This window comes from Sander lucioperca, chromosome 3 (genome assembly GCF_008315115.2).
Source record: "Sander lucioperca isolate FBNREF2018 chromosome 3, SLUC_FBN_1.2, whole genome shotgun sequence".
Lineage (NCBI taxonomy): Eukaryota > Metazoa > Chordata > Actinopteri > Perciformes > Percidae > Sander > Sander lucioperca.
The window spans coordinates 11,277,358-11,303,495 of record NC_050175.1 but is presented as its reverse complement, the minus strand read 5'-3'; the positions used below and the strand labels follow the sequence as shown (position 1 = coordinate 11,303,495).

The window sequence follows — 26,138 nt, the reverse complement described above, 5'->3', positions numbered from 1 at the left end:
ACAACGGACCAAATGGCTTCGCTCGCATCTTTCTCCGCCGCCATTACGGAACTACAACTCAAACTAGCGCACGACCTCAACGTCATCGTTCTCAGCCACTCCCTCTGTTCACTGATTGGACCGGTAAAGATTTGGCCGGAGAAAACCCAAGAATATACCGCAAACCCAGACCGTGTACTGAAGGAAAATGAAAATTGAGCCGAAGTACGTAGGAGGGTGGAGCCAGGCTAATCTTTCGCTACCATGCAAAGACCAGAGAAAGAACAGCATTGGTCGTTTGTGCAAACATTCTAAAATGACGCCTATTAATGGTCAGTGCCAAAGCAGGAAATAATGTGATGTTCTTTGTAGATCAGAGTAAAGTTACAGGGAATAGGTTCAGCAGGTCAGGTGTGTGTGTGTGTGTGTGTGTGTGTGTACAGGGGGGGGGGGGGTTGGCAATATCAAAAGTCCTTTCATCCATTTTAGATGAGCTGTAGATGACTCAATTATGCCTGGCCTGACATCAAGACCACTTGGCGGAGAAGCTGCTAACGCTGGAAAACGATCCATTTAATCCCAATGGTATGAATGGCAGGGTGCTAACAGGGCTTGCGACAGTAAGACAGTGAAACAGGTATGAGCGGAGATGCATCAGCGCCACTCTGGAGAAACAACGCCGAGTGTATGTAAAGGTTGGGTAAATAAGGGCCTTCGGAGAGAGACAGACAGAATGATGTGCAGTATTGTAGTTTCACAAAATTGAGACCATGACGTTTAAACAAATTTTTGTCACTTTTTGTTACAGCAGACAGAACTGAAATTATGCTAGACTAATGGAAGGAACATAAAGGTGAGCATTACCTGACAAGCAAAACTGACTCTCGTTTGATGCCTGAAAGCATCCCAGTTTATTTCTGCGATCAAATCCCAACAGACAAATCAACAGTTTAGCCTTTAGGCTCCCAATGTTCTTGCTAACAGTCTTCTATGTTTACAGCAATTATAATGATGTATCTAAATCAATCCAGAAATTATATAATTATCTATATTTATGTGAAAATGCTACAAATATGACTTTTTAAGGGAGCTCCTTTAGATTGCTGAAGATGGAGTGGAAAATTTGACCAAAGGTGTACAAAAATGGGTCAGCCACTTCAGAGTGGAAATGAGAGAGGGAGAGATAAAAAATGGTCCTGCAGGACAGATGATATCGGGGCCGCTGGTCACTAGAGCCAGGGCCACAGCAACGACCCACAAACATGCTCTACATTTCATCAGACAGCTGTTTGATCTGCAAAGCCTCTCTCCCGCAAGCCTCTGCTCTCTTCAACCACACATAAAGACACACACACACACACACTCATCATGTCATACCCTGTACTCATCAAGGCTGCTCAGCTGCCAGGCTCCTGACAGCCTCAACATCAGCATCAAGACTTCACCATCACTTCACTTTCACTCTAATACTAAGTGAACTGGGGGCGGTGAGGATGTCAGTGGTGATCAGCCTGCTAACAGAGAGGACAGTTGGTTTGCAGGAAGAGATGCTTTAGATTTTGGAAATCTAGCAGCTCCAATGACCCTGAGTTTGGTCTGGCAAGGCCTGAGGAGAGAGGAGAGGAGAGGAGAGGAGAGGAGAGGAGAGGAGAGGAGGAGACTCATATTGCACTAATGATTATTGATTGATTATTGACTAATTTTGTTTTTGAGTAACCTGCATTAAAAAAGGTATTTTAAAAAGTTTAAAATCTTAATACATATACATCAGATATATTGAGATATAACTGCACACTTTGTACACTACTATAGTATCTTGATCTTACTAAATTACATTTTATTTAAGACACATTTCATCAAAATATCTTCATCAATAATTCTAAATTAAACATGGACTAACACTTATATTATTATTATTATTATTATTATTATTATTATTATTATTATATAGTATTACTAAATAAAGTGGAGTGATAAAGTTAGTATCCAATAAACATGATTAATATGATTTGTATATTCTGTATGTAAGTCAGATACGAGGCAAATATTTTAGCATTAAAGAAAAATGCTATCTTAACATTGTTCATGACCGCAATGTCTGTGTGACATTAGTGTCAGCCACTGTACATGCTGCCTTATACAGTATTTTCTCTGACATGAACCTCCTGCGGTCTGCCTTTTTTATGACCTTTAGTGCAATCAACAGTTGCAAGACATTAGGCCTGGTGTTTCTTCACATGTAGTCAATCAAGTCAGTGTTTTGCCAGTGCTGAATGGTGTTTGTCTGTGTTGGTGACAAATGAGTGCGGCCTGTCCCAGTGCTGACAGCCGCCCCAGAGCTGCGATGCTATCTTCAGCTCTTCAGCCTGCTTCTACAATTACTACTGCCTCTCTGGCCCCAGGGCCTTCAACAACAGCCTGCACTCTGGAACGTGGGACACACACACACACACACACACACACACACACACACACACACACACACTGAGATAAATTACACACATCTATTCATTTGTACAAACCAGCTCACAGAGAACTTTACACATGTATTAATTCTCGTAGACACAAAACAGTAAAATGGACCAAGTCTGGTCCAAAAAAACAAGTACAGTTATACAGTCTTAATATATAACATTATTTAACATTAGGGTTGAGATTTTATTCTCAACATAAAATAAAATTCTCCCTCACTGACATTGATAGTCCTTATTCACCAAAATAACATCATAGATCTGTTGTTTCTTCACCCTTAGTATTTACAAATTGGATATAAAAACAATTTGGATTCAGATTCATGACTTGATTTCATTAAACTGCACTACAATCAACCCTGGCTTTATAGCCACACACCGAAGCATTTGACTGGGATGTGACCCCAAACCGATACCTTTCCCCACTACACACCTGGTTATTTTATCTCTCCCTGCACCTATTGTTGGCCTAATTGAGGGTGGCTTGGCTGGTTGGCTGGCGGCTGACCCCGGTCAGAACAATGCATACCTGTGGCTCTCACCAACGCTGTGTAATTGTCTCTTCAAGTGGGGCCCTTTTTCAGTCGGCCCCTGAGGCGAGAGCCATCGCTCTCATCCATCACTCAGTCACTCAGCCACTACAGGAAGTGGTTAACATGGGCGACCTCTGGGATGGCGGTCCACTGTTGGTAAGGGGTGTGGGGTTGAGGTTTTGGAGACACATACAGAACATTAGCCATCACTTCATCACTAGGATGACATCACTCAATCAACCAATCCATCAATCAATCTGTCATAGAAGCTGTTTGCTCTGCTAATCCAGCCGGTTCCTTTGAAGTTTAGAGAAAACAGAAAGCTAGCAGCTGGCCAAAAAAAACAAGTCCTGATGCAAAGGCTTCCTTATTGTGTATATAGAGCAGATGTATGTATGTATGTAAAGTCTTTTGTCTTTAATGTCCACTCATTCAAGTATCAGAAATGAAAACTCCAAATCAACAATTCATTCAACAAGTTTTTTTTGCTTTCATGCAGACATCAGCTTTGCCTCTAGATGTTAACATGACTAAGTCTACAGCCATGCTAGCAGCTCTGTGAGGCTGTACTTAGGTACAGCAGTGCTTTGATCTAAATGCTAACGTCAGCATGCTAACATACTCAAATAACAATGCTACCATTGCTGATGCTAAGCAGGTATAACGTTCACCTTGTTTCATTTAGTGTTTTAGCATGCTAACATTTGCTAAGTAGCATCCAACACAAAGGGAATGTCATTAGTTTTGCAAATAGTTATTTTACAATAAGGATACATCATGTGGAAACAATGAACGTCTGTACACAATTTTGTGTAGACCAAAGTGGTGGAACGACCAACCGACCCCCCTATAGCCATGCAGCTAAATGGCTAAAAATACAACAACAGAAAAAAACAGAACAAGCCCCAATAAAAAGTCTTGAATTATGCAGCACTGTTCATTATTACTATAGCTGGTCCATATTACATTGGTGATGGATTTGAGATGGTTGCATTCAAACTAGATTTGAATCGGATAAAAGTAATTTGTAGTAAGTAGTTTGAGGTCAATAGTGGTGGAAAACCTGTTTCACTACTTGAATATTTGATAATTGTGGAAAGAAAGCAGCATGTTGATAACATACCTGCAAACTCAGAAGAGCTGAAAAAGGTGACACATCATCCCATAAGTATTTTTAACAAGTATTTGCTTTTGTTTTAACCTTCTTGTAAACCAAATTAACATGAATGTATTTATATTTACAAATTCTGGACTCGTAAATGTCTCACAGCAACTTCATTCAAATATTAGGAATTATGTATAGGCCTACTCTGCATGTAAGCACTATTTAATCTTGGTCTGGTGTGGATATACTTGAGCTAATTTTCCTGCCAGTGAGTTACCACTAAATAAGGGTTCTTTGTCCATTTCTGTCCTCTTTATCTCGAGGAAGACAGATTGTAGGGAGAGGCTAATTCAGAGCACAGTAACTCACCTTCACCACAGTGGGTGAGTACTGAGACACATGATTGCATGGGTTGTCTAAGTTTAAGGTCAGGTCAAAACTATTTGGAGAAATACAACCAATCAACATCCAAACTGAAACACATACATGTATGAAGAAACTCATTTAATAATAATTAAAAAAAAAATGGACAAAATCACACAAAGAACAGAAGGATGCAGGTTGTTGGATAAAACACAGTTTTTTTTTATTTACTGCCATTCCTATTGCTTCAGACAGACAAGCTGTGGCGCAGGGAGCAGAGTAATTCAAACAAGTCAACGCTACTGCCGATCTACAAACAAATCTCTCTGACAACAACAAACAAGAGAGGCGCAGCAAAAGAAGAAGCAAAAAGAACAGCGTTTGGCAACCATTAACATCTTGGAAAAAAACTTCAAAAGTAAAGAAACGAGTGCATTCTGCATTTTTAATAGTAAACAGAGTCTGTATTTTATCATGAACTAGATAGAGAAAGGAATCAAACGATGAGGGCTGCTACACTGCTTTGACGTCGGCCCCCTTTTCCACCCTTTTTTTAGCTGTTTTGAAAGTGGATTGTGTCAGAAGCGCCGGATCTTTCTCTCACTCTCTCGGATGGCCTGCAGCTTTACAGGGGAATGTGGTGCTCTACACACTTTAAGAGCAATTAAAAGCGATAGAACAGCCGTAATTATGAGAAACGGCGGTTGTGTTCCGGGTCATTCTATCAGTGCTGCCTTTCATCAGAGCAGAAGCAGAGGGGCCCCGCTGCTAGTCTCTGTTTCTCCATATGCATATCTTCAAGAACAAACAACTGGCAGGCTGCCTACAGGCTCACACACACTATCACATTCATACACGCGCGCCTTCATGTAGACATGTGGGAGATTGAGCGTGCACAGACAGACAGGCCAACGACTGATCACATGTATATTCACATGGCTCAATGCACACATACAAACACACACACCTCTATATGGCACAAGTACACTATCGCAGCGTAAACACTAAAAAACACATTCTTCATGTTCTCCGTTGAGTGACATTCATAACTTTCTTATAACAATCTTTCTTTGGTCTCTTCAGGCTCATTCCATTTCTGAACACAATAAAAGGGATTACACTAAACACAAGTGAAGAATGCAATATCATTTGAGCGAAGTACTTTTTTTTACCATTCTATACTGTATTATAACACTGTGTGACAAATAGAAAGCATATATGTATGTACTGTACTGTGACTACTGTGAATTAGTTAATCTACTGATAAAAGCATGTCTGGGTTACATGAGATTAAGTAACAGAATACACTGAAATAAATAGTTTCACAATGTATGCTAACACTGAAATGCAGGTTCCACTTATGTTTTGTTAGACCGTTGTGACACTAGTAGCTTGTCGCTAAGCTTGCGTTGTTAGCATGTTACTGAAGCACTATACTGGTTTTATTGTGGTGTTCTGGATTCCTTCCAGCCAACTCCAAACTGGGGTGGCTGAAATACCAGGGTCAGCTGGGGTAGTGGAGGGTGGAGAAGGGGGAAGGGGGAGGGGGGCGGAGGGGGGGGGGTTGTAGATGATCCAATCAAAAGGAAATCAGTCTTGGTGGGATCGCAACGAAGGTGTCTTCAGTGGTCTGTCCCCACAGTTGTTGTGGGGGCCATTCAGAAAAGCTGGTGGTTTGTTTTCTCACTTCCTCTATCCATCCTTCACATCCTGTTGGAAAAAAAAGAAATAGGCAATGGTCAAAATGTATTTTTGTCATTTTTATCAATTGTTATGATTGGACATAAGGCCTCCTGTGAAGTGAACTTGATGTTAAGATGTAATTTTAAGTTTAATATGGATATAAAAGCCAATTTGAGTTTCTATATTGACCATTATAAAAGCTTGCTATGTGACAACAGGAGGTTGAAATGCAGCGTAGAGGGGCCCAGGATACATGCTGTAATTATGATTGACCAATAGAAAGACAGACATTGTCTAACTTCAGTTAGGCCTAGTGCAATCTATTGGCCTTTTTAAATAACATCAGTAATGAATTACTATACATCTATTAAAGTATGTGACAGTCAGTTTGGTCGAGTGTGTATTTATAGTACGTGTGACAGCAGGTGTGTGTATTCTGTGTATCTGTGCATGAAGTTGAAGGCCAGGACAAACTTTTTCGGAGAGCAGCTCCCAAAGGTGAAAAAGTGATAATGAGTGGTTGACAAAGTCATTTAGAGTAATTCATTTATTTTTTATATTCCTTTTGGGGCCCCACAGTGGCCCTGAGTGGCCATTTAGTTTTGCCATTTTTTTTTGTCATATGTTCCCTGCCATGCACAACATGCAAACCACTCATCAACTTTTGAATCATACGTTGGGTCTGTAAAATTTCCACACTTCAACATCTCAGGCCCACCTCCACAGCAGTGACTCCACTCTGTTGATGATGTCAGCCAGATCAAAGGGCAGCGGCATGCTGGGGTCATCCACACCCCAGAAGGGCCGGTCCACTGGGGCCTCCTCAGGGGGTAATGTCTGGGCCAGACTTGAGTGGCACCTGAGGCAACAGGACACAGGAAACAAGCACACCCATTAACTCCTCCCTCCCATCAAAACCAACTCGTAGACACTGATCAGCATTAGTGCACGCGTGTCAGGTCGCTCACTAAACTTTCAACCAGTGCTTTTATTTTTTGAGACGTCTGGTCTAACTGTCCTCGTAAGATTTGAGAACAACTGGTGTATTACGTCAAATCCATATGAAGCTAATATTTTCAAAACTATGCTAGTATCATTTCAAAGAGTCGTGTTCCTTCACCTTTCTAGAACTGCAACTTTAAATACAATTTAAAAATCTAGGGTATTCTTATTCTGTAATGCCCAGGAACTAGTGCTAGTTGACAACAGAGGGATTGTAGTAGGCGAAGATAAACAGAAATCTTTCTGGTCTTTCTGTATTGACTGATGGGGGCTTTAAAGGGGTCAGTCCCAGAAATGTCAAGTTAAGTCAGTGATGTGTGTGTGTCTGTGAGTGTGTGTGCGTGTTAACTCGGCCCTAAACACACAGTGGATAATGGATGTTTGACCAGGAGGCAAGTCGACTTGTGTGTTTCCTCTCCTTTTTATGACTCCTAATAATAGTGGGCTCAATTAGAACCTCCAGGATATGAGAGAGTAAGTGTGTCTGTGTGATCTAAAGGAGACTGGAAGATATTCAAATTTCTCTGTACAAATGGAGATCAGATTGAGCGTCTTTCCCCTACATATTGCTAATGATATTGAAATTATTGATTTTTCTGCGACTTGTACTTCCTTTTTGTTGGGCATTTACGTTTTAAAACCTTCAAGCCAGTGAGCTAAATGGCGCTAAGAGAGTGGGGGAAAGTGATCCGTCAGGGAAGTGTCTCTAAAGCCATAAATGGCAGCAACAGTATCAAGCTGATGAGAAAGCATGATATCATGTAACATGATTAATGCCCCATTCATCTTACACACATGCAGGCACACCACACTAACACAGCAGGACGCTTTCACAAGAACATCACTCTCTGTTGAAGCAATCATGACAGAGCTGTGAGAAATCCAGGCTCTTCATGTCACTGCGTGATTTTCATATGATTAATAATCTGGGGTTAGTTGTAATTTCTGCAGTGTTTGGAACCCCCACAGACCTTAGCCACATCTTTTGTCAGACCAGTGTAAATATTTACTGCAGTGACTTGGTGTTGCTCTCCGCTGTCATTGTAAATCTGCCCTGCCTCTGCCTCTTGACAGATGAGAGTGACCCCTGACCTGGAGGTGCAAGAGGGAGAGGAGAAGGATGGCATTTGTGTGTTGTGTGTGTGTGTGTGCTTTTGAGTGGTGGCCTTAGATTTCCTTCTAGAGCCACATAGCCAGTTATACTCCCCACTCAGTCATTATGCCAGGGTCTGTCCTATCATATCCCTTTACCCTATCCACACCCTAAAAAACTACACACAACCCCGACATATACACACACACACACACACACACACACACACACACACACACACACACACACACACACACACACACACACACACACACACACACACACACACACACACACACACACACACACACACATACACGACCACCACCACCTTGTGGCCAACGACTAAAGAAGGGGATGGAGAGGACATAGAGAGCTGAAGAGAAGGATATGAGGGCCGGTTATGGATGAGATGAGGGGATGTTAAAGTTGTCAGGGGACAGCCGGGGGCTGCCACAATTTGTGGTTATATATTTTCACCGGAGCCACTTAATGTTCGACTGGCTCTCGGCCTAAGTGCTGCATTTTGGTGCGGTTAGCCCGTTAAAGAGCTGCTGCATTACGGTGGTGAGGAGCAGCATTAACATCCACTGTTCCAATATATCTTCTGCGCTCTGGATCAGGGCCTGATAATAGCATCTGTTAACATGCACTAAGTACCATTATGTAGCACATCACTTCATAAATAATACGATTAAGCGACCTTGGGGCTTTGCGACGAGCCGTGTGTTTAAATGTTCTCATCATTTATTTAGGGTGCGAATTAAAGGAAGCGCCACTTCAGAGAAGGAGGAGGAGGACATGGCTGGCATACATAGCTACAGAGTGTGCAAGAGAGCGAGAGAGAGTGCAAACTGACCCAGACAGCACACAATTACACACACTGTGTGGTTCTGCTGACATCAGCTTGAGGACACCACAGGCCAAGGGAACCCAGGCCTTTGATTCGGTCTGATTAAGTATTCATGTAGTAGAGCTATGAGAGAAAACACTCGCCTCTTTTCTGCTGCCCTGACTCATTCTGAAAGGCTACATAGCGTAAAAACCTGACCAGTCGCCTTCAACAGAGCTGCTCCATTTATCCGACAAGGGATCTTGCAACATTAGCTTGCAAATAGAAGGCTCCTGGGTTACCAGAGATATAAAAGATATCAAGACTGGAAGACTATCAAAGATAATGTAGTGTAGGTAATTCAGCACACACTTTTACACAATCTACCGCTGTTCACAGAGTAGTGTCCCTTGACTGCTAAAATGGAACCAAACAAAAAGTCAATATCAAGCGAGGTGTCTTAAGCTCTCCAGGGCTCTTGCTAGAAATTCAGTGTAAGCCACAGTGGCGTACAAACAAGGCTCACCAAAAGACTTTCCCATGGCAGAGCAGCCCACCTTAAAGTTAAGGTCAAAGACAAAGAGGTGTGTGTGTGGGGGTGTTGGAGGTGCGGAGAATGTGTTTGTGAGTCCAGACTGTTCCAATGGATTAACCCCAGACAGATATGGGCCTAACTATCCCATCTGGCGCTCGGTCAAGAGAGATTGGCAACACAATCACTCATTTCAATTTGCCCTGAAACCTTATAGCCAGGCAGGCCCCTGCTCAAATGGTATGCTAATGTGAAAGGTATCTAGGATTCTATCGCCTCTATTCCACAGAGGCCTTTCCCTCCATGCAGCACAGTGCACTTGAACTGCAGCTGGGGCGGGAGCGCCACGGCCCTCGTTGCAAGGTCCGGAGCCCCCTTTGCGCTCAAACTAACCACTTTAGCTAAAGTGAGTGTTAATTATGGACAGGCAAAGCAGTCAATAAAAGGTTAATGTAAAAGTCAAAGGATAAATTCCTTTAAGCATTGCATCATTCCACCATCTCCGCGACCAACACACTGCTCGCAGGTCTCCTAATCAATACGTTTTACTGTAATGCGCTCCCCATCGATTTCCATCCAAACCCCCCCCCCCCCCCCACTCCACGATCCGGGCTCCATCACTTGGTTAAAGAAAAGAAAGGGAGAGGAAGAGTGAGGTGGGGGAAAGACAGAGAGCAAAAAACGAGTAAATAAAATGATTAACCTCGGTTTCACTTTGTTGTTTCACTCTTAGTCTCTCTCTGAAAGGCTTGTTAGAGTGCAGGGTGGTCCAATATCATCATTGCCATCACCACCATCACAACCATCACAACCATCACAATCATCAGTATCATCAGCCCACTCAATCTCTGGTTGGTGTGTAATTGTGTAGCAGTTCACTTAAGCAGGGCCATACATTAAAAGGCCCTCTGCTCTTAACAGGATGGAAATCCGCCTAATAGACAACATCAGTGCTCCAACTCTTGCAATTACACTGATAAATGCACAATTGTGACAGGCCAAGTGAAAAACAACCCAGAGAACACAGATAGGAGACTACGCTTATTGCATTATTGCTATAGGAGGTCATTTGTAACCACCTGGGACTAGACAGCTTGGGCTGCTAGGACAGCATTTTAGGACGAGGGTGGAGTCACGCCACGCTGATGGAAAGCTTTTTGGAAGGAATTTACAGAAGCTCAGATATATTTTCTAAACTTGATGTGGTTCAATCGTTTTACGTGAGAGCAATGCTAATGACCTTTCTGTTGGTGCATCAATGTTTAATATGTGTTGTTTGAAAGTTCTGTATGAAACAATAGTATTGTGAGGTTTTGGGTCAAGGTTTAATAGCATTTTATTAAATCCAGTACAGTAAAACAATCCACTCAATTCACCTTACAAATTGACCTTATAAAATGTGTTTATACTTCAATAGTGTTAAGAAATAAAACTTATGGACGCCCAGATAGCTCAGTTGGTAGAGCGGGCGCCCATATATAGTGGTTTACTCCTCGACACAGCGGGCCCGGGTTCGACTCCGACCTGCGGCCCCTTGCTGCATGACATTCCCCCCTCTCTCTCCCCTTTCATGTCTTCAGCTGTCCTGTCAAAATAAAGGCCGAAAATGCCCCCAAAAAAACTTTAAGAAAGAAATGAAACTTATAAATGAACATAATATTTAAGAACTCCCATTAAACTACAAGATAGATAACATAAAATGTTTTGTACGTTGTTTTTTGTTAATAAAAATGTTCGTGTAAATGTCACGCTATTTTTAATCTATTGATACGTGTTCACGGGGACGTTTTTCTCGTGGTGACCAGCATGAAATACCCTACGGGGAAAGGACGCCTCACGCGCCGGGAGATATGCCGGGAGACGGCCGCGGGATGGCGGAGGTTTGGTTTAGGAAAAACACTACAGGGAAAGGGCGCCTCACACGCCGGGAGACGGCCGCTGGGGACGCGCAACAATAACGGGACGGGGCGCCTCACACGCCAGGAGATGGCCGCTGGGGACGTGCCACAATAACGGGATGGCGGAGGTTGGGTTTAGGAAAAACACTACAGGGAAAGGACGCCTCACACGCCGGGAGACGGCCGCTGGGGACGCGCGACAATAACGGGACAGTTGTGATTAGGAAGACTACGGGAAACAAAACGCCACACGCGGGACGCGATCCCCGCTCGCCCGGGTGAAAGTCCTGTGTTGTTTGACCCATCCACCACCCCGACCAACCTCCCTATGCGGATTTTCGGCTGTTTATACTACTCCCTACCATTTTCGTGCTGTGACCACGAAATATGCTTCCTATTGAAATACATTACTTCACATTTTCGTGCTGGCCACCACGTAAAAAACGAGAAAAACGTCCTTGTGAACACGTATCGATAGATTAAAAATAACGTTACATTTACACGAACTGCCATGAGACCGGGCTGCTATGCATTAGCTACACCGAAACAAAAACCAAAGCCTGTGTTAAAGTGAAATGACACAGAACATCAATCAATCAATCACCCATGACTATTTTGAGCTGTACTAAACGCCTTAGATCACCTGCTTCCTCATGCTGTGCCTGCGCTTCATCTGACTCTCAATCCTGTGCAGGTGTGAATTTTTATGGTCTTGGCACTCTGAGTGCCCGATAGATGCAATCAAACAAGTCATGAAAAAACAGGCATGTCTCTCATAAATCAGCCTGACCCTGAAGGTAAGGCATGCAATCACGTTGCAAGAAGAGTGAAGAAAGAAAGAAGTATATTATCCATGTACATTCTGTATCTATGCAATGTTGAGTAAGAAATGAGCGATTGAGCACATCTGTCTTTGTATGTCATGCAGTTATATATGGGCGAGAGAGAACAGACAGATAGCATTTATCTACATACTTATCTTTCTACGGTGTTGTGCAAGATATTAGTGATGTCATGCAGAGGGCAGTTTAACAGAGACATTAAGAACATGGCCCAACCTGTGAAGTGTCGAGCTCAACCTACACCACCCAAGACTCCAAGGGTCCTGTGATCTCTCAGGGCTGTCCTCATTAGAGCCTGAACAGATCCTCAGATCCCCACCCACCATCCACAACTCCCATTATCCCAATCACTGCCACATTCAGCGTTACATGTAAAGTGGTGCAGAATGTGAGCCAGCCAGCCAGAAAGCGTAGGCAGGGCTGCGTCTTAACCGTTTCCTCAGGATCAATCAAATGCTATTGTGTCTGCAGACAGCTGCTGACTGTACACTTTGTGAGTATGTGAGGTGGGCAATTGTGGAGAGAGAAACAGAGAGTGGGGGGAGGGCTTCATCAAATGCATGACATATGTTCCTTTCATTTTGATTCTCTCTAAGGAGCCTAGGCTAATAAAACTAACATCTGATGCACTCTTTTTCCCTTTAATTAATGGTTGTGGAAACCACGCAAAAATGCATTAGCAAGAAGGGGGTTGGGTAGGAGAAGAGGTGGGTGCTGCGTGGTGCTTTCAACACTCTCCCCCATGTGCCACCACGGCTCTGCTGCTGCTGGGAACAATGATTCAGCCAGGGAGCATGGGTACCTTTGGGTGGGCCTGTGAGGTGTCCTTCTTGCCAGCTGCAGTCTAGGCTGCTCATTAAACCACATGAAACAAATAAGGCTCATTAATGCCATCTCAAGCAAGTTGGGAACGCAAGGTCCTGAGTTTGCATCGGGTGCATGTACTGTACGCTAAGTTAGCTGGAGTCTAAGGCAGAAACAGGGAAGGTACTTCGTACCTGCACAGCCCCTGCCTGCTTCACACCCACACAGTGTTTGATGTGGCCTGGCTGGCTGCCCCGTCTAGAGCAGGGTGAACCAGATGTAACAGAAAAACACACACAAAGCTAGGTAGCCTCTAAATAGCCTTCATAATTGGAGGCAATAAAACACTATTGCAGTCTGGAAGTGCAAAGGAGGCAAGCCCCTGAACTACAGCTACAGTGTGTGTGTGTGTGTGTGTGTGTGTGTGTGTGAATGCTCCAGGCAGACTGGGGAGGAATACGGGTGGCTGTGGCTTTTGGCCTACTAGCCACCTGTGTCAGGCTACAGGCTAGCTCAACAGAAGCAGCTAAAGAAAAGTGGAAAGAAAACAAAAACAAACGTTAACTCTGGGCCCTGCCAGGAACAACCCAAAGACAACGCTTAGCAGGGACGGACGCCAGGCTCAACAAAACATCTCCATCACTGCCCCAAATGAGCCACACGTGGCAAATCACCATAGTGAAACATTTTGATTTATACAGGCTAAACTAATTAGAGCTGGTTCTAAAGAGAAACTAAAGTCTTTCCTGATGACGCTGTTTATCTATAAAGCCCAGGAAAGAATATGGAGCAATAAGACGACTTGATGGCGAGGGTGAAGAGGTTACGAGCCTGCGAGCGATTGCACTTTTTCACAGCTCGGCATTCACAGGCTGTAAATCTGCTGTTAGGGAATCAGGAAGAGGGTTACGGTGGCGTTGGGAGCACTAACTCTTAGTTTTCCAGGGCAATGGCACACAGTTGCTGTGAAAACTTGTTCTTAAGAGCGTTGTTGTAAAACGATCATTTTTAACCCTCATCCCTTCCCTCCATCACATGCACCCTCCCTCCTCGCCAAGCGATAGTGCCTTGTGGGCATCAACTGAATGGTGCAATAAAGCTGGTGATGGATGAGGCCTGCATCGACGGCTATACAGCCGAGCCATTGGACGACACCTGACCCCAGTCACGTGATAAGGTCGATCCAACGTGGGCATAATTCCCACCTGTCTTCAGGTGACAATAGCGGGGTCAAACTGGCCCAGCTAATTATAGCCTGTCGTAAGTTCAATTGCCTGGTAACAAGTCATCCTTCTAGCTCCAGGGGATGTGGTGTTAAGTTCTGAAGCCTTTGTGTAAAGTGAAACTGTGAGATAGAAGCTTTAAACTGTTGCACATTAGATATTAGGTTTCAGAAACACGTTATTAAACTGCTTTACAAAAAATGAGACACACTGAATTTACTGTTACCTTTAAACAAAGCATGAAAACAAACAATGAACTCTTAGACAGGTCTAGGCATAGGTTATAATATGACCATCAACACAGACGAGAACTTCTTGTAAAAACCAATAGCAAAATAAATGAAACATTTGATCACATGCTGTATTAATCAAGTGAATTTTGTCATTTTTATATCATTGAATCATATAACAAAAAACAAAAGATGTCATTAAAAAAATGCATGACTTAAAGTTTTAAAGAGACACCCATGTGTATGCTAGACAAAAGACATAATAGTATAATCTTTTGACAGGTCACTAGTCTAATCACTAAGATTTTACTGACCCCCTTGTCCTTTCCTCTATTGCTGCTATCGGACAAACCTTTGCACCTTTACACATGAAATATATATTTCGTTGGACTTTTAGTCCAATTTCAGCTGTTTTCTTTTATTAGTTTAACCTCTGAATGGACAAACAAATGATTGGCACACAGTAGAAGTTGTTCACATTCCCACATGGGCATTCGCAATAAGTCAACAACTAAAACTACCCTTCTATTTACAGTAGAGGATGAACTCATTCTGAAAATGTCAGGCTGGGTATACAATAACTTATGAGTCACACTTTCCCGGATGCATTTGTTTTTTGTTTTTCTTCCAGTAAACAAACAAAAAAGAAAAAGTCCCAAACTCAGTAAAGCTTCTCATCCAAGCCTGAGAGAGGCCTATAGTATGTGTACCACACCAATGTGAGTGTGTGTGCATTCATGCATGCACACACACGTGTATGCTGTGCGTCCATGCCAGAGGAGTGCTTTCCGCCAGGTGTTTGAACTTCTGCATCACCTGGTGCTCCTGCTGCGTGAACACGAGTTTTGTTTCACCCTATTAAGTAAATAGTGTAATTAAAGGGCCTCGGCATTTAAAACGCTGTGAACAGCCAGCAATTTGTTTGGAAGAGCAGCCAGGCTAGGCCCTGAGGCGCTGCACCAAACAGGATGCAAATAGTGCACACAGCAAGTCAGGGAATGCAGTATAATGGTGTGTGTGGGTGTGTGTGTATGAGTACATATGTACCTGCCTATGTAGATGAGTTGGTGAGTCTGTTTGTGTAGGTGTGTGTGCAAATCACTCATTGAAATATGTTGTGGGTGTTGAAAGAGAAGCTGTTTGTGGTTTAACAGTTAACTCGCAGTGTTCTGTTTGTAATGACAATATCAGGACTTGATGTAACGACCGTAACATCGGCATGACCGAGGGCTTAGTTTTGTAAAACCCAACCCTTTGTCTATAGTGGCCCAGGCATTGTTCATATTGATACAGAGTGAAAAAAAATAGCTTATTTTGTCTGCCACAGAGGACAACAGTACACAACAAGCCACAAGCAGAGCTTGGCACAATAAGAACAGAGGGTTACAAAAGTTGTAATAGAGATCAACTCTCTTCATTAGTTTCCTCTCCAAATGATTTTTCCACTGCACAAACAACCCCACTCTGCACTACCTATCCCAGCGAGGATGCTTCTTACTAAAGTCTCTGCTGTTACTGCTGATCCAGGGTCAGCTGTGGGGAGTAGGAGAGGGATAACCTTTGTCTGAGCCCCATAGAAGCCCAGATGGCTGTGCAGAAGCGTTGATCCAAAATCTAGCTTACAACTCAATCGCTGTGGCCACATCTCCAAGTCCACAGTTTAACCCCCACCGATGTCAGCCAAGGTCACAGATGCACACTTGAGAGGCAAAAAAAAAAAAGCCAGAAGTGAAGTGCTGCCAGAGTCGAAGGAATTAGATCCGGGCTGAGTGGCCCTCATCTGGCTAAGCCTGGTAAGTAGCAAGACTAACAGGCTGAGGCACGGTGGTTTGGGTTTGCAGACACACACACACACACACACACACACACACACACACACACACACACACACACACACACACACACCCATGCTTGTAAGCCTGCACGAAAATGGACACACACATAAATAAGGAGGTAAACACACGCTTACATAGTCACACACACATGCACACACGGAAGGACTCGGAGGGCTACAGATGGTGTGCCCTGGGCCTTGGTGACTGGGGCTCTGAATGAGCTAGTTTTAGATCCAGTGTGGAAGCTGTCACGACCCACAGGGCTCAGGGGTTGGGGGGGGGGAAAGACAAAGAACGGCGGAAGGAGTGCATGAGGGGAAGAGAGGCACAGGAGGGGCATAACTCCTTTCCCTGCATGGGGGCTCCGAACATTTTTAGTACATCAACATGTCACTGTCCATTCGTCCCCCTTGCCCTCTTGCCCATGTCCTACCCCCGTGTCTCCCTACACCAACACATCTAACAGTGCAAAGCACACACCCCGAAAATACACAAACACTGATAAACACACACACACACACACACTCTGGAAGCCAGCGGCCACTTCAGCCGTAATTCCGCCTGACTTCCGCTGTCTGACTGGCAGGAGACAGGGAGGGTGAGGACAACAAGCTGTGAATAAGGGAAGAGACAGAAAATCATTGAGAACCTTGCCTTTATGAATCTTTGATGAGAGAGAGCGGGGGTTGGCGGGGGCTTTGCCTCTGGTTAAATCAGAGCATAGCGTGTGTGGTGTGTGTATGACTGCCAACAGAGGTTGAGATAAACAGGGCCTGGACCAGGCCCAGACAACTGCACACCCTGCAGTTGGGAACATTTGTCCCTGCAATTAGTCCCTGTCCTCCCTGTTCATGTTGCAGGTAAATAGTATTGGTAGCTAGCAAAACAAGCTATAGCTATGAGTGCCTAGGAGCCCGGCGAGGGGTGGAAGGTTGAAATGTACCAGGAGTTATATGTGTGCAAGTCGAAGATGCAGCTGGCAACCTCTTAGTTTACCACAGATTGATCAATCAATCAATCTCTGTACAGCAGGGAGACACAATAACATAAACACTTGCTTGCCATTTCACAATATCCTTTAAGATGTTTATCATATCCCTGTTGGTTAGTTTTAACATGTAGCTGCTGTTATTCTTTCTGTTTTACTCGGTTTGTTTTTCATGACTGTACCTTACACATATTAATCATTTTGTTGATACACCTGCACTTTGGGCACAGTTGATGTTGCCTATATTACTTCAGTCAGATAAACTTATGTCAAGGAACTGACCATTTATAGCAAATGGGTATACAGCTGGATTTGGCGTAAAAGGACCTGCTGTTTGAAGAAACTCTGAAAGAATCCAAGCAGCGACGATGATTGTGCTGAATGTTTATCCCCCTTAATAAACAGATACATGAACATTAAATCATAGTTAAATCAACAAAGTGTAAGATTCTACTGGGCTGTATGAATGTGTTGTTTTGAAACATAATATGGCTCCACTTACATTTTTTATAACATTCTACTAAATATAAGCGGTACTGCATTTTCCAAACAGTACCCTATACTCAGAAAGTTAGTAAAAAGTTAAATTGTACTTTTGTCATTACCATACTTGAAGTCTGAAATATGACATATCTTTTTTTATATTTATATCTTTTAGGATGCCTGTCCCATTTAGTAAGATTTTGGCAGGTAGGCCTCTGCCTGAAAAACACGTTTCTTACGGCTGACATTGCTGGTAATAGCCTCCATTTTCTCATCAGTTTAACACACACTAACGAGGCTGGCTTTCTGCCATGAAAAATGACATGAGACTATATGGAACAAGAAAAACAAACAAAATGATGAGCTGGTATTATGTTGTCCTACACTGCAGTTTCCTAATTAACAATGATATAGCATATTGCAATGTCTTGTAAGGACATTCCTACTTGCAATTAAAGTTTTTTTTACAAACTACACCCACACCCTTGCGGTGTTCTGTCTTTCACTGTTCATTGCTTTACCTTCACACCTGTTCTGACGTTGAGCACATGAAAAGCTGATGATGACTCAGAGGAGGTTGTTTTAATTAATAATAAACGGCATGTTACAACAACCCTCTTTCAAATGTCAGAAACGACTTTTTAATAAGTGTCAAGCAGGTGCCAATTTTCTTCTCAACATGAGTTGGGTTATGTTACAAAACAAGCAGAGCAGCATAGTAGCTTTATCTCATCTGCCACCTGTGACAGCTCAGAATTCAGAGTCCTCCAGGAAGCTCTGCTAAGTTTAATGTGTCACCAATGAGGCCTTTTGAAGACTTGATTCATCCACCTTTCAGCAAGGACAGAGGTACTGCCGACTGACTTCCGATCACATAAGAGCTTGGCAGTGAGATGAACTGTCTGAAGCTGATCAAGAGTTGCTTTGGCTTCCATCTACATCTGTCAGGTTCAAACTTTACACTTCGCTACACATGTTGATCACATATGGCAAAGTACAGGCACAATTTCAAGCTGCTGTTTGGACTAATCCACTTTAGGCTTGATTTAACACAAAACTTCTACTCTCTAGGATCCTGAGATGAAGGCTGAGAATTGATTGACACTTAAAGTGGCTTTTTCTCACAGTTTGTAGACCTGCCATAGCTGTGAACTCATGGGTTCCTAGAGCATCAGGAGAAGACAATGGGGAGCTATGCCAGGTTTGGGTTGGGTCATTTATAGGGAACGAATGAGTCTAACAGTGCCCCCTGATGGTTCATACATGCTCTGTGCCAGGGAGGGAAGCTATAGGTGGCGGATAGTGTGGCGTGAAAAAGCAATGCCAAGGAAACAACATCACTTAACATCAAATGCAGCCTGTGTCCAGCCTTTGTTTGCAGGAAAAGGGAGGTGAAAAGAGCAGTACTTAGCAGAGCAGCTAACCTGTGGTCATATCTGCTGGACAAATCAATAGAAGTGTCTGAGAGCAGAGCAGAGTGTGCTGGGGGGGAGCTGGAGGGGCTACCCCTGGCCTGCTGCCCCCCGGGCCCCTCCTGGGGGGCACCTGCCTGTCTCTTCACCCTCCATCTCTTCTGCCTCAGTGCACCCATCCTGCAACCACTCGCTCATACACACACATGCGTGCAACAAGCCCACATATACTCTGATACAGGCCTCCTGTGACATCTTGTAGCACCATCTATACTATGAAGTGCTCCATGGGAGCCATATTGTCTAAAATGTTACACTGCAAATGCAGACTTGTAAAAGGTATATACGAGCATATACAAGCATATTCAAACCTGTGCGTGCGCACGCGCACGCGCACACACACACACACACACACACACACACACACACACACACACACACACAGAGGCACATATTGATAAATGTGCATACACTGTTTGTCCCCTGACACCCTATAGTACGTGAACTACAATATGGACAAGCTTCAAATGGCTTCCCATTGTAGTTGTCTTTCACACAAGAGGGCAGAGGAAGCTGTACCTAATGCACAACAGAACACCTCCCCCACCTGATCCTAAAGCCCTGGAGAACAGCCAGGCCCTAAGCAACAGTAACAACAGTACTTCTCCAAACTGCAGGAATCCAGGTCTCTAAAAAGCAGAGACCCTTTCCCTCATCTCCCCCACCACTTGCTGCTGCCTACTTACTTTCAATCACAGTTAACATCACAGAACAAGAAGTGGAGGGATGGGAGGAGGTGAAACACAAGCCTGCTGCACAATGCACTTGTCTGGCAGCTGCTTGCTCTGACATTTGAGGCCATGGGGACCTTGTTGAAAGAGCAGATGCTCACTGATGTACAGGCACAGGAACATGGCAACTACACTAGTGGCTGAAGCAGAAAAAAAATCTGCACAAACATATGACAGCAAAGAACAAGGGGAAAGAGCTGAAGATGGCAGGCTCACGCAGAGATGTGTTGAGTGTAGAAACAACCACAAATACACAGCAGAGTGGACATGGCACACTGACATGCACATAGATGGAAGAAGACACCATGCAAAAAGTGAAACGGATGAGGTACCTCACGACAACAATCTAATACATATTTGCACACTAACGAGCAGAAAAACATATATGCAAACTATACATATTTTGCATAAAGATATATACACACTTGCACACAATTAAATGCACACTTCGTCACAAGATGTGCATTTAGGACAATATAAACAGAAACACACTCACTATCTCAATGGACAGGTAGAGAACACACTGTCCTGTCTACATTCATTAAAATAGAAACACACAAACCAACTCACAATCTACTTTTGTACTGACCTATATGTTGAGTACACCTGGTAAGCACCACCATGGGATATTTTGTTATTATGCCAACAATATAATTGCTAGCTTGCTACACCTTAAGTGACAACGTGTTCCTGGAATACTTTCAGCAATCATTGGTATGAATTTACAGGAGAGGACAGTGTTCAATGGTTAGGGCTGAAAGGAAGCCAAGAAAATATGAGTGTAGAGGGATATAAAGAAACAAACTAGAGACACAGCAAATAAGGAGTGATGGAAAGATGAGATGGGAGGAAAACAGATGGAAACAAAAGAGAGAAACACAAGACAGAGAATGCAAAGTGAGATGGGTACAGAGCAGGCAACATCATGGTGCATCTCCGGCAAAGAGAAATTAGTTTCCGCAGAGTACCGCAGGCAGCGTTATGGAAATGGGTGGCTGGCAGCTTCTTTGGCTGACTGTAAACAGGATCTTGGTAAGGCATATAGCCTCTGGTGAGCCCCACGGAGCCTGGCATCATCGCAGCAATGTGTCGAGCAGCAACACTCCCACGGTCCCTCCTTCTATCTGTCTGGTTCCTTTGCTCCAACCTGCCCGAACTCCACTCGTGAGTAATTTATGAAGCGGGGTGGGGGTGGTTGCGGAAGCGGTACGCGCACATCCTGACACCAAATACATGACATGTTCCACATGTCTTCCCACGAAACTACAAAGAGCCCTTTTGTCTCTACAAAGAAAAAGAACTACAAAAAAGTAGTTGAGGCGTTCGGGGTGCTTGCATCACTTTGTGAACTGCTGTGAACCAGGTAGTTAATGGCAACCCCAGTTAAGAGGCTAAACCAGAATTAAAGTAGCTCTCTGTGGTAATGGTTAGCTCAAGCCCTAATTAAGCTGTTTATTCAAGAAATATGACATTCTCTGGCAGCATTGTCTTGGTTATCTGGCAGAATTGTCGTCTAGTTATGCCAGGGTACAGATGTGATACACTGTTAAGTGATTAGAAGAAAAGCAGGCCACAACACTATCCACAATCAGAGCACTCAGAAATCACATTCTGTGAGTGTGTCAGCCCTATACAGTATGTCCAAGTGTAAATATGTCTACATGTCTGCCTCTTGACAGTAGCTGACGCAGGCCTCTCTCTTTCCTCCTAACAGCTGTAGCTAGCACAATTACAGTAGGCCAGCATTATCTTTGCCATCTTGCAAAACAAAGTGCAGTGGCGTAATGCGAGGTCTTACACAAAAGTAAACAACTGCATCTTGTGTCTGAAATATGTGTCACTGTGATTGTGCAAAGCTGCCCATCGACACAGCCATGTCGGGTTGAAGGAGCGTCTCCTAATTAATGAGAGAGAGAGTGAGTGAGAGAGAGAGTCAAAGAGAGAGAAACTCTCTCTTCCACAGTTCTCCTTCAAACAAACACTTCCTACGGGACCCCATTGTTTGGACTGAGGCATCATGGGTAGCCTTATTTACAGATTTTAATTGCTCTGGTGATCTGTGGGTAAAACACCCTGTCGTAATCACCCCACAATAGAATTGCTACTCTTTCTGACAATTGTAATAAAATGCTCTACAGCGTCCGGGGGAAAACGTTCAGGAGGAAGCAGGGAAGAGCAGAGAAAAAGAGACACAGATGGTAGATGATGTAAAGAAAAGAAAAACAAGGACAAATAGAGAAAAAATAAATAAGGAGAAAGTATTTTGGATGCAAATCTTCTCAGCGAGAGGAACTAATCCAAGCGGGCGGGAAGCAGGGATGAGGATGGGACTGTTGTCCTAGGAAATGATTGCTCTCCCACCTCAAAGTGACAACCATGAGAAGCTCACCGTTCCTGGACCTCCGAAGCGGAACCGCAGAGGAGACATGCGCTGCAACCATCACACATCACACAACACACACACACACACACACACACACACACACACACACACACACACACACACACACACACAGATTGGGAAGGAGAAGGTAGGTCACCTAAAGGAAGAGATTAGTGTCACCAGGCAGAGGTATGAACATGGGACTGTAAACTGCAGCTGTCCCTGATCTGGGAGGAGCTGGCACAACTAGCTCTCATGCACTTTCATACTGCTTTCAAAGAGATGGTAAAACACAGGGTATGCAAGAGTTGAGACCAGAGGATTAAAAATCAAATATAATGTGCAGGGATACAATCAGTTCATTTAAAATAGCCAGATACCTTTTGCATAAAATGACTCGCCAGAAAAATAGAAACACAATGTAATGCAATGGAATACAACAGCCATGCAATAAACACTACCTCACTTGAAATGCTCAGTTTTTGCAAACAGTTTGTTTGTTCACATAATGGCTTTTTGAGGCTGTACTTTGTGATAGTGTTGTGTTAGACTACACTGAATACACTGAAAGGTGTTTCTAATATGTTCTTCACGTCATTTACATATAAAGAATAACAGAAATATTAGAAACACCACCAACTAAAATCCAATTCAATAAAATCAAAAACTTTATATACAGTTTACAGTAACTGTCTAAAATACTGTAAAAGCATAAGAAAATGTATTTCAGTTTGTATTTATTGCATTTAAATTACAATATTATGTGTGCATTAATGTGTATTTTTCTGGTCAATCTGTCTGTGGCACCTACATATGGATATACTGCCCTTTTCTTTAATTATAATTCATTAGCTGCACAGAAGAACATTTAAAAATGATGTGCACAATTTTTTACAGCACTGAAAAGATACTGCAACCCACTGCAGTCTGTCGGTTTCTGCTGAGAAGAAGAGTAGCAGCTCCTCTACTCTGTGAGGTAGCCTGTTTTACTTAAGTGTGTCAAACTCTATCCCATTATTATGCCTGCTGATAAAGGTAATACAAACACCCTGTGCATCAAAGGTCCATGAAAAATTAAACAGCCAATCAGCTGGCAATTATTCTCTTTAATCTCCTGGAGGCAGCCAATGGGGATGTGCCTCTGGTGGTGGTGGTGGTGGCCTGGAAGGGATTCATGCCTTCTGCACATTCCACAATCCAAACACTTACTTTGCATTATGCTCAGCTCATGCTAAAATAAAGTACGGGCAAACTTTCTAAACTGCCTTACTTTTCCTTATTTGTGAAAATACACCATCTTGAGTATTGATATATTAAAGCGAGATAAGTCAATTTTCTCCTAGACTATTGATCATTTAAAGACATTTCCACTGGACATGAAGGCACACTGTTCATGTTCCAAAAGAGCTGATCAATTGCTCATTTAAAGCAGCAGGATGTGGTGCCACGGTGTTTAGAGGAGGTAATGTTTATTGTATTACCATCAGAGCTTAAGACCGTTGAGCATGTGCCGTTGAACTCCGGTTGTCAATGCTCTCTGTTAAAATGCATTACAAAGTATTGTAAAGTACTTTGTTATGAATTACAATAGATGCAAATCAGCAGCTACAAAAGTTGCTTATTACTGCTGCAACATGAAAATAGGAAATTATTGATCTTAACAGCCTTGTGCTGCCAGAAGTGATGCTATAATTGAAAGGTCACAGGCGCTTTATTTACAAAATACAACGATGTCTCTGCTGTTCTTTGGCAAGTCACCTGCTCCACAAACACAATGTCTGACTCCAGAGGTTATACGGACCATCTTACTTGGTCAGGTGTCGCTGTGGCTGTGGCTCGACCCACCAGTTTGATTCCTGTCACTCCTGTCCACACTATCCTCACAAACACTGACTCCATCTCGTCCAATCGATAGGAGTGTGGAGCTGCTCAATGCCAATGATTCTCCCCTGATCTTAATTAGAGAAACACATCAGATACAAACAGCATCTCAAATCAATCGACAAGTACTGGGTGAGGGGACTGGGGTCATATACAGAGACAACTATAAGTCTCTTTTTCCACAGCACAAAAGAAAGAATCTAGGTTCTGAATCTTACATTTTAACTAAACAACTCTTAGGCCTCATATGAAATGTAAGCACCTCCATGACAAGGATATCTGTGGATTGCTGATTAGTCAGAATCTTGCACAACATAATTACCAAAAAGAGTTCCTTAATGTGCCAACAAAACATGGGTGAAGAGGGATGCTATCCAGTCCATCTCTGACTCCTTCACTTCCTTTACTCTTCATCTCCATTTTCAACTCCATCTCTTCCCCACTCTGTCATGGTAGATGGATGAATGGTGGCGAAAAGGCAGAAGCAGGCTGACAGGCTCCTTAGCCGCATGGCTGAGTGTGTAACTAGCAACATTAGTGAACACCTAAACCCAAGGAGCCCATCAAAGACTAGGCTATTTAGTGTGGCGTCTAGGGACACACACACACACACACACACACACACACACACACACACACCTGTGTGCCAAATGCTGGTACACACATGCTCATTTTATTGGCACTTATATGTGCACATTGACATACTCAAATATGTAAGCATGTATGTTGACACACTGATATGCTGGAAAGATACGTACACACAAGCACGCACGCACGCACGCACGCACGCACGCACGCACGCACGCACGCACACACACACACACACACACACACACACACACACACACACACACACACACACACACACACACACACACACACACACACACACACAACTAAGGAAGTCAATAGTGCTGATTTTCCTTGTCAGCTCCTCGGCAGGCACTGGTTTAAAGAGACATCAATCTGTGATGTCAGCACTTACCTAATGAACCCTCTCAGATCGATGGAAGCACTGGTCCGCTACACAGCCTGCCCTCACTTCCTGGCCTGCTTTTATGTATACTCTGACTCTTTTGGGATCTATGCTGGGCCACAACATGTCCAGGTGTGTGTGTGTCCATGTGTGCAAGAAGCTGCCTGGATGAATGTGCGCTGATGTACCGATTTCTTTTGCGTGTGTCCAATCATGTGCTGAAATGTGTGTGCCTCTGTGTGTATTAATGCACATGTATTTACCTACATGTGTGAGTGTTTGGATATGTACAGTGCATTGTAGGCCTAAATGTGTTTGTGAATACCAGTTGTGTATATGCAGCGTATCTATGGTAAGCATAATTATGTGTTGGTATATAGCATAGTGTCTATTTCTGTAAGTGAAATGAAGGTCTTAAAGTGCACACATGTGAACACCTGAGCATGTTTGTGCGTGTGTGTGTGCGAAGTGAATACATTTTTTAACAATGTGGTTTTATTCACATGTGCCAGTCAAAGAAAACAGCACCTGGCCATCTCTGTACCTATAAACCTTTACTGATGTTCCTTCTTTTCAGTCTATAGCCTGACTTAGGATAGTGATGGCAATGGCTATGGAGCCAGCAGCAGCGTGAGATGCTGTGCAATTAGATTAGTTCCATTTCCTTTGATAGGCCTCACCCCGTCCCATCTTGCATGTGACACTTCAAATGCAGGAGCCTTCCTGCGCCACTTAATTGACCAGAATAAACATATTATATTGTGATAAGTGTCGCGATTGTAACAAATTGTACGGCGTG

The 26,138-nt window shown here is 43.4% G+C and overlaps 1 protein-coding gene across 3 annotated transcripts in view; it reads right to left on the bottom strand.

Annotated features, from left to right (window-relative positions):
* Nucleotides 1–4,652: 4,652 nt before the first annotated feature.
* fto (FTO alpha-ketoglutarate dependent dioxygenase) overlaps nucleotides 4,653–26,138 on the bottom strand; it is a 126,080-nt gene continuing 104,594 nt past the window's right edge. For 2 of the 3 annotated variants that reach the window (XM_031281486.2, XM_031281487.2), the window contains 2 exons: nucleotides 6,853–6,993; nucleotides 4,653–6,161 (listed from right to left, as the gene is read on the bottom strand). In XM_031281486.2, coding sequence (XP_031137346.1) covers nucleotides 6,155–6,161; nucleotides 6,853–6,993 — 148 coding nt within the window. In that variant the 3' untranslated portion in view covers nucleotides 4,653–6,154. The remainder of the gene's footprint in view (nucleotides 6,162–6,852; nucleotides 6,994–26,138) is intronic. The other variant, XR_004896832.1, reaches the window with a different exon arrangement.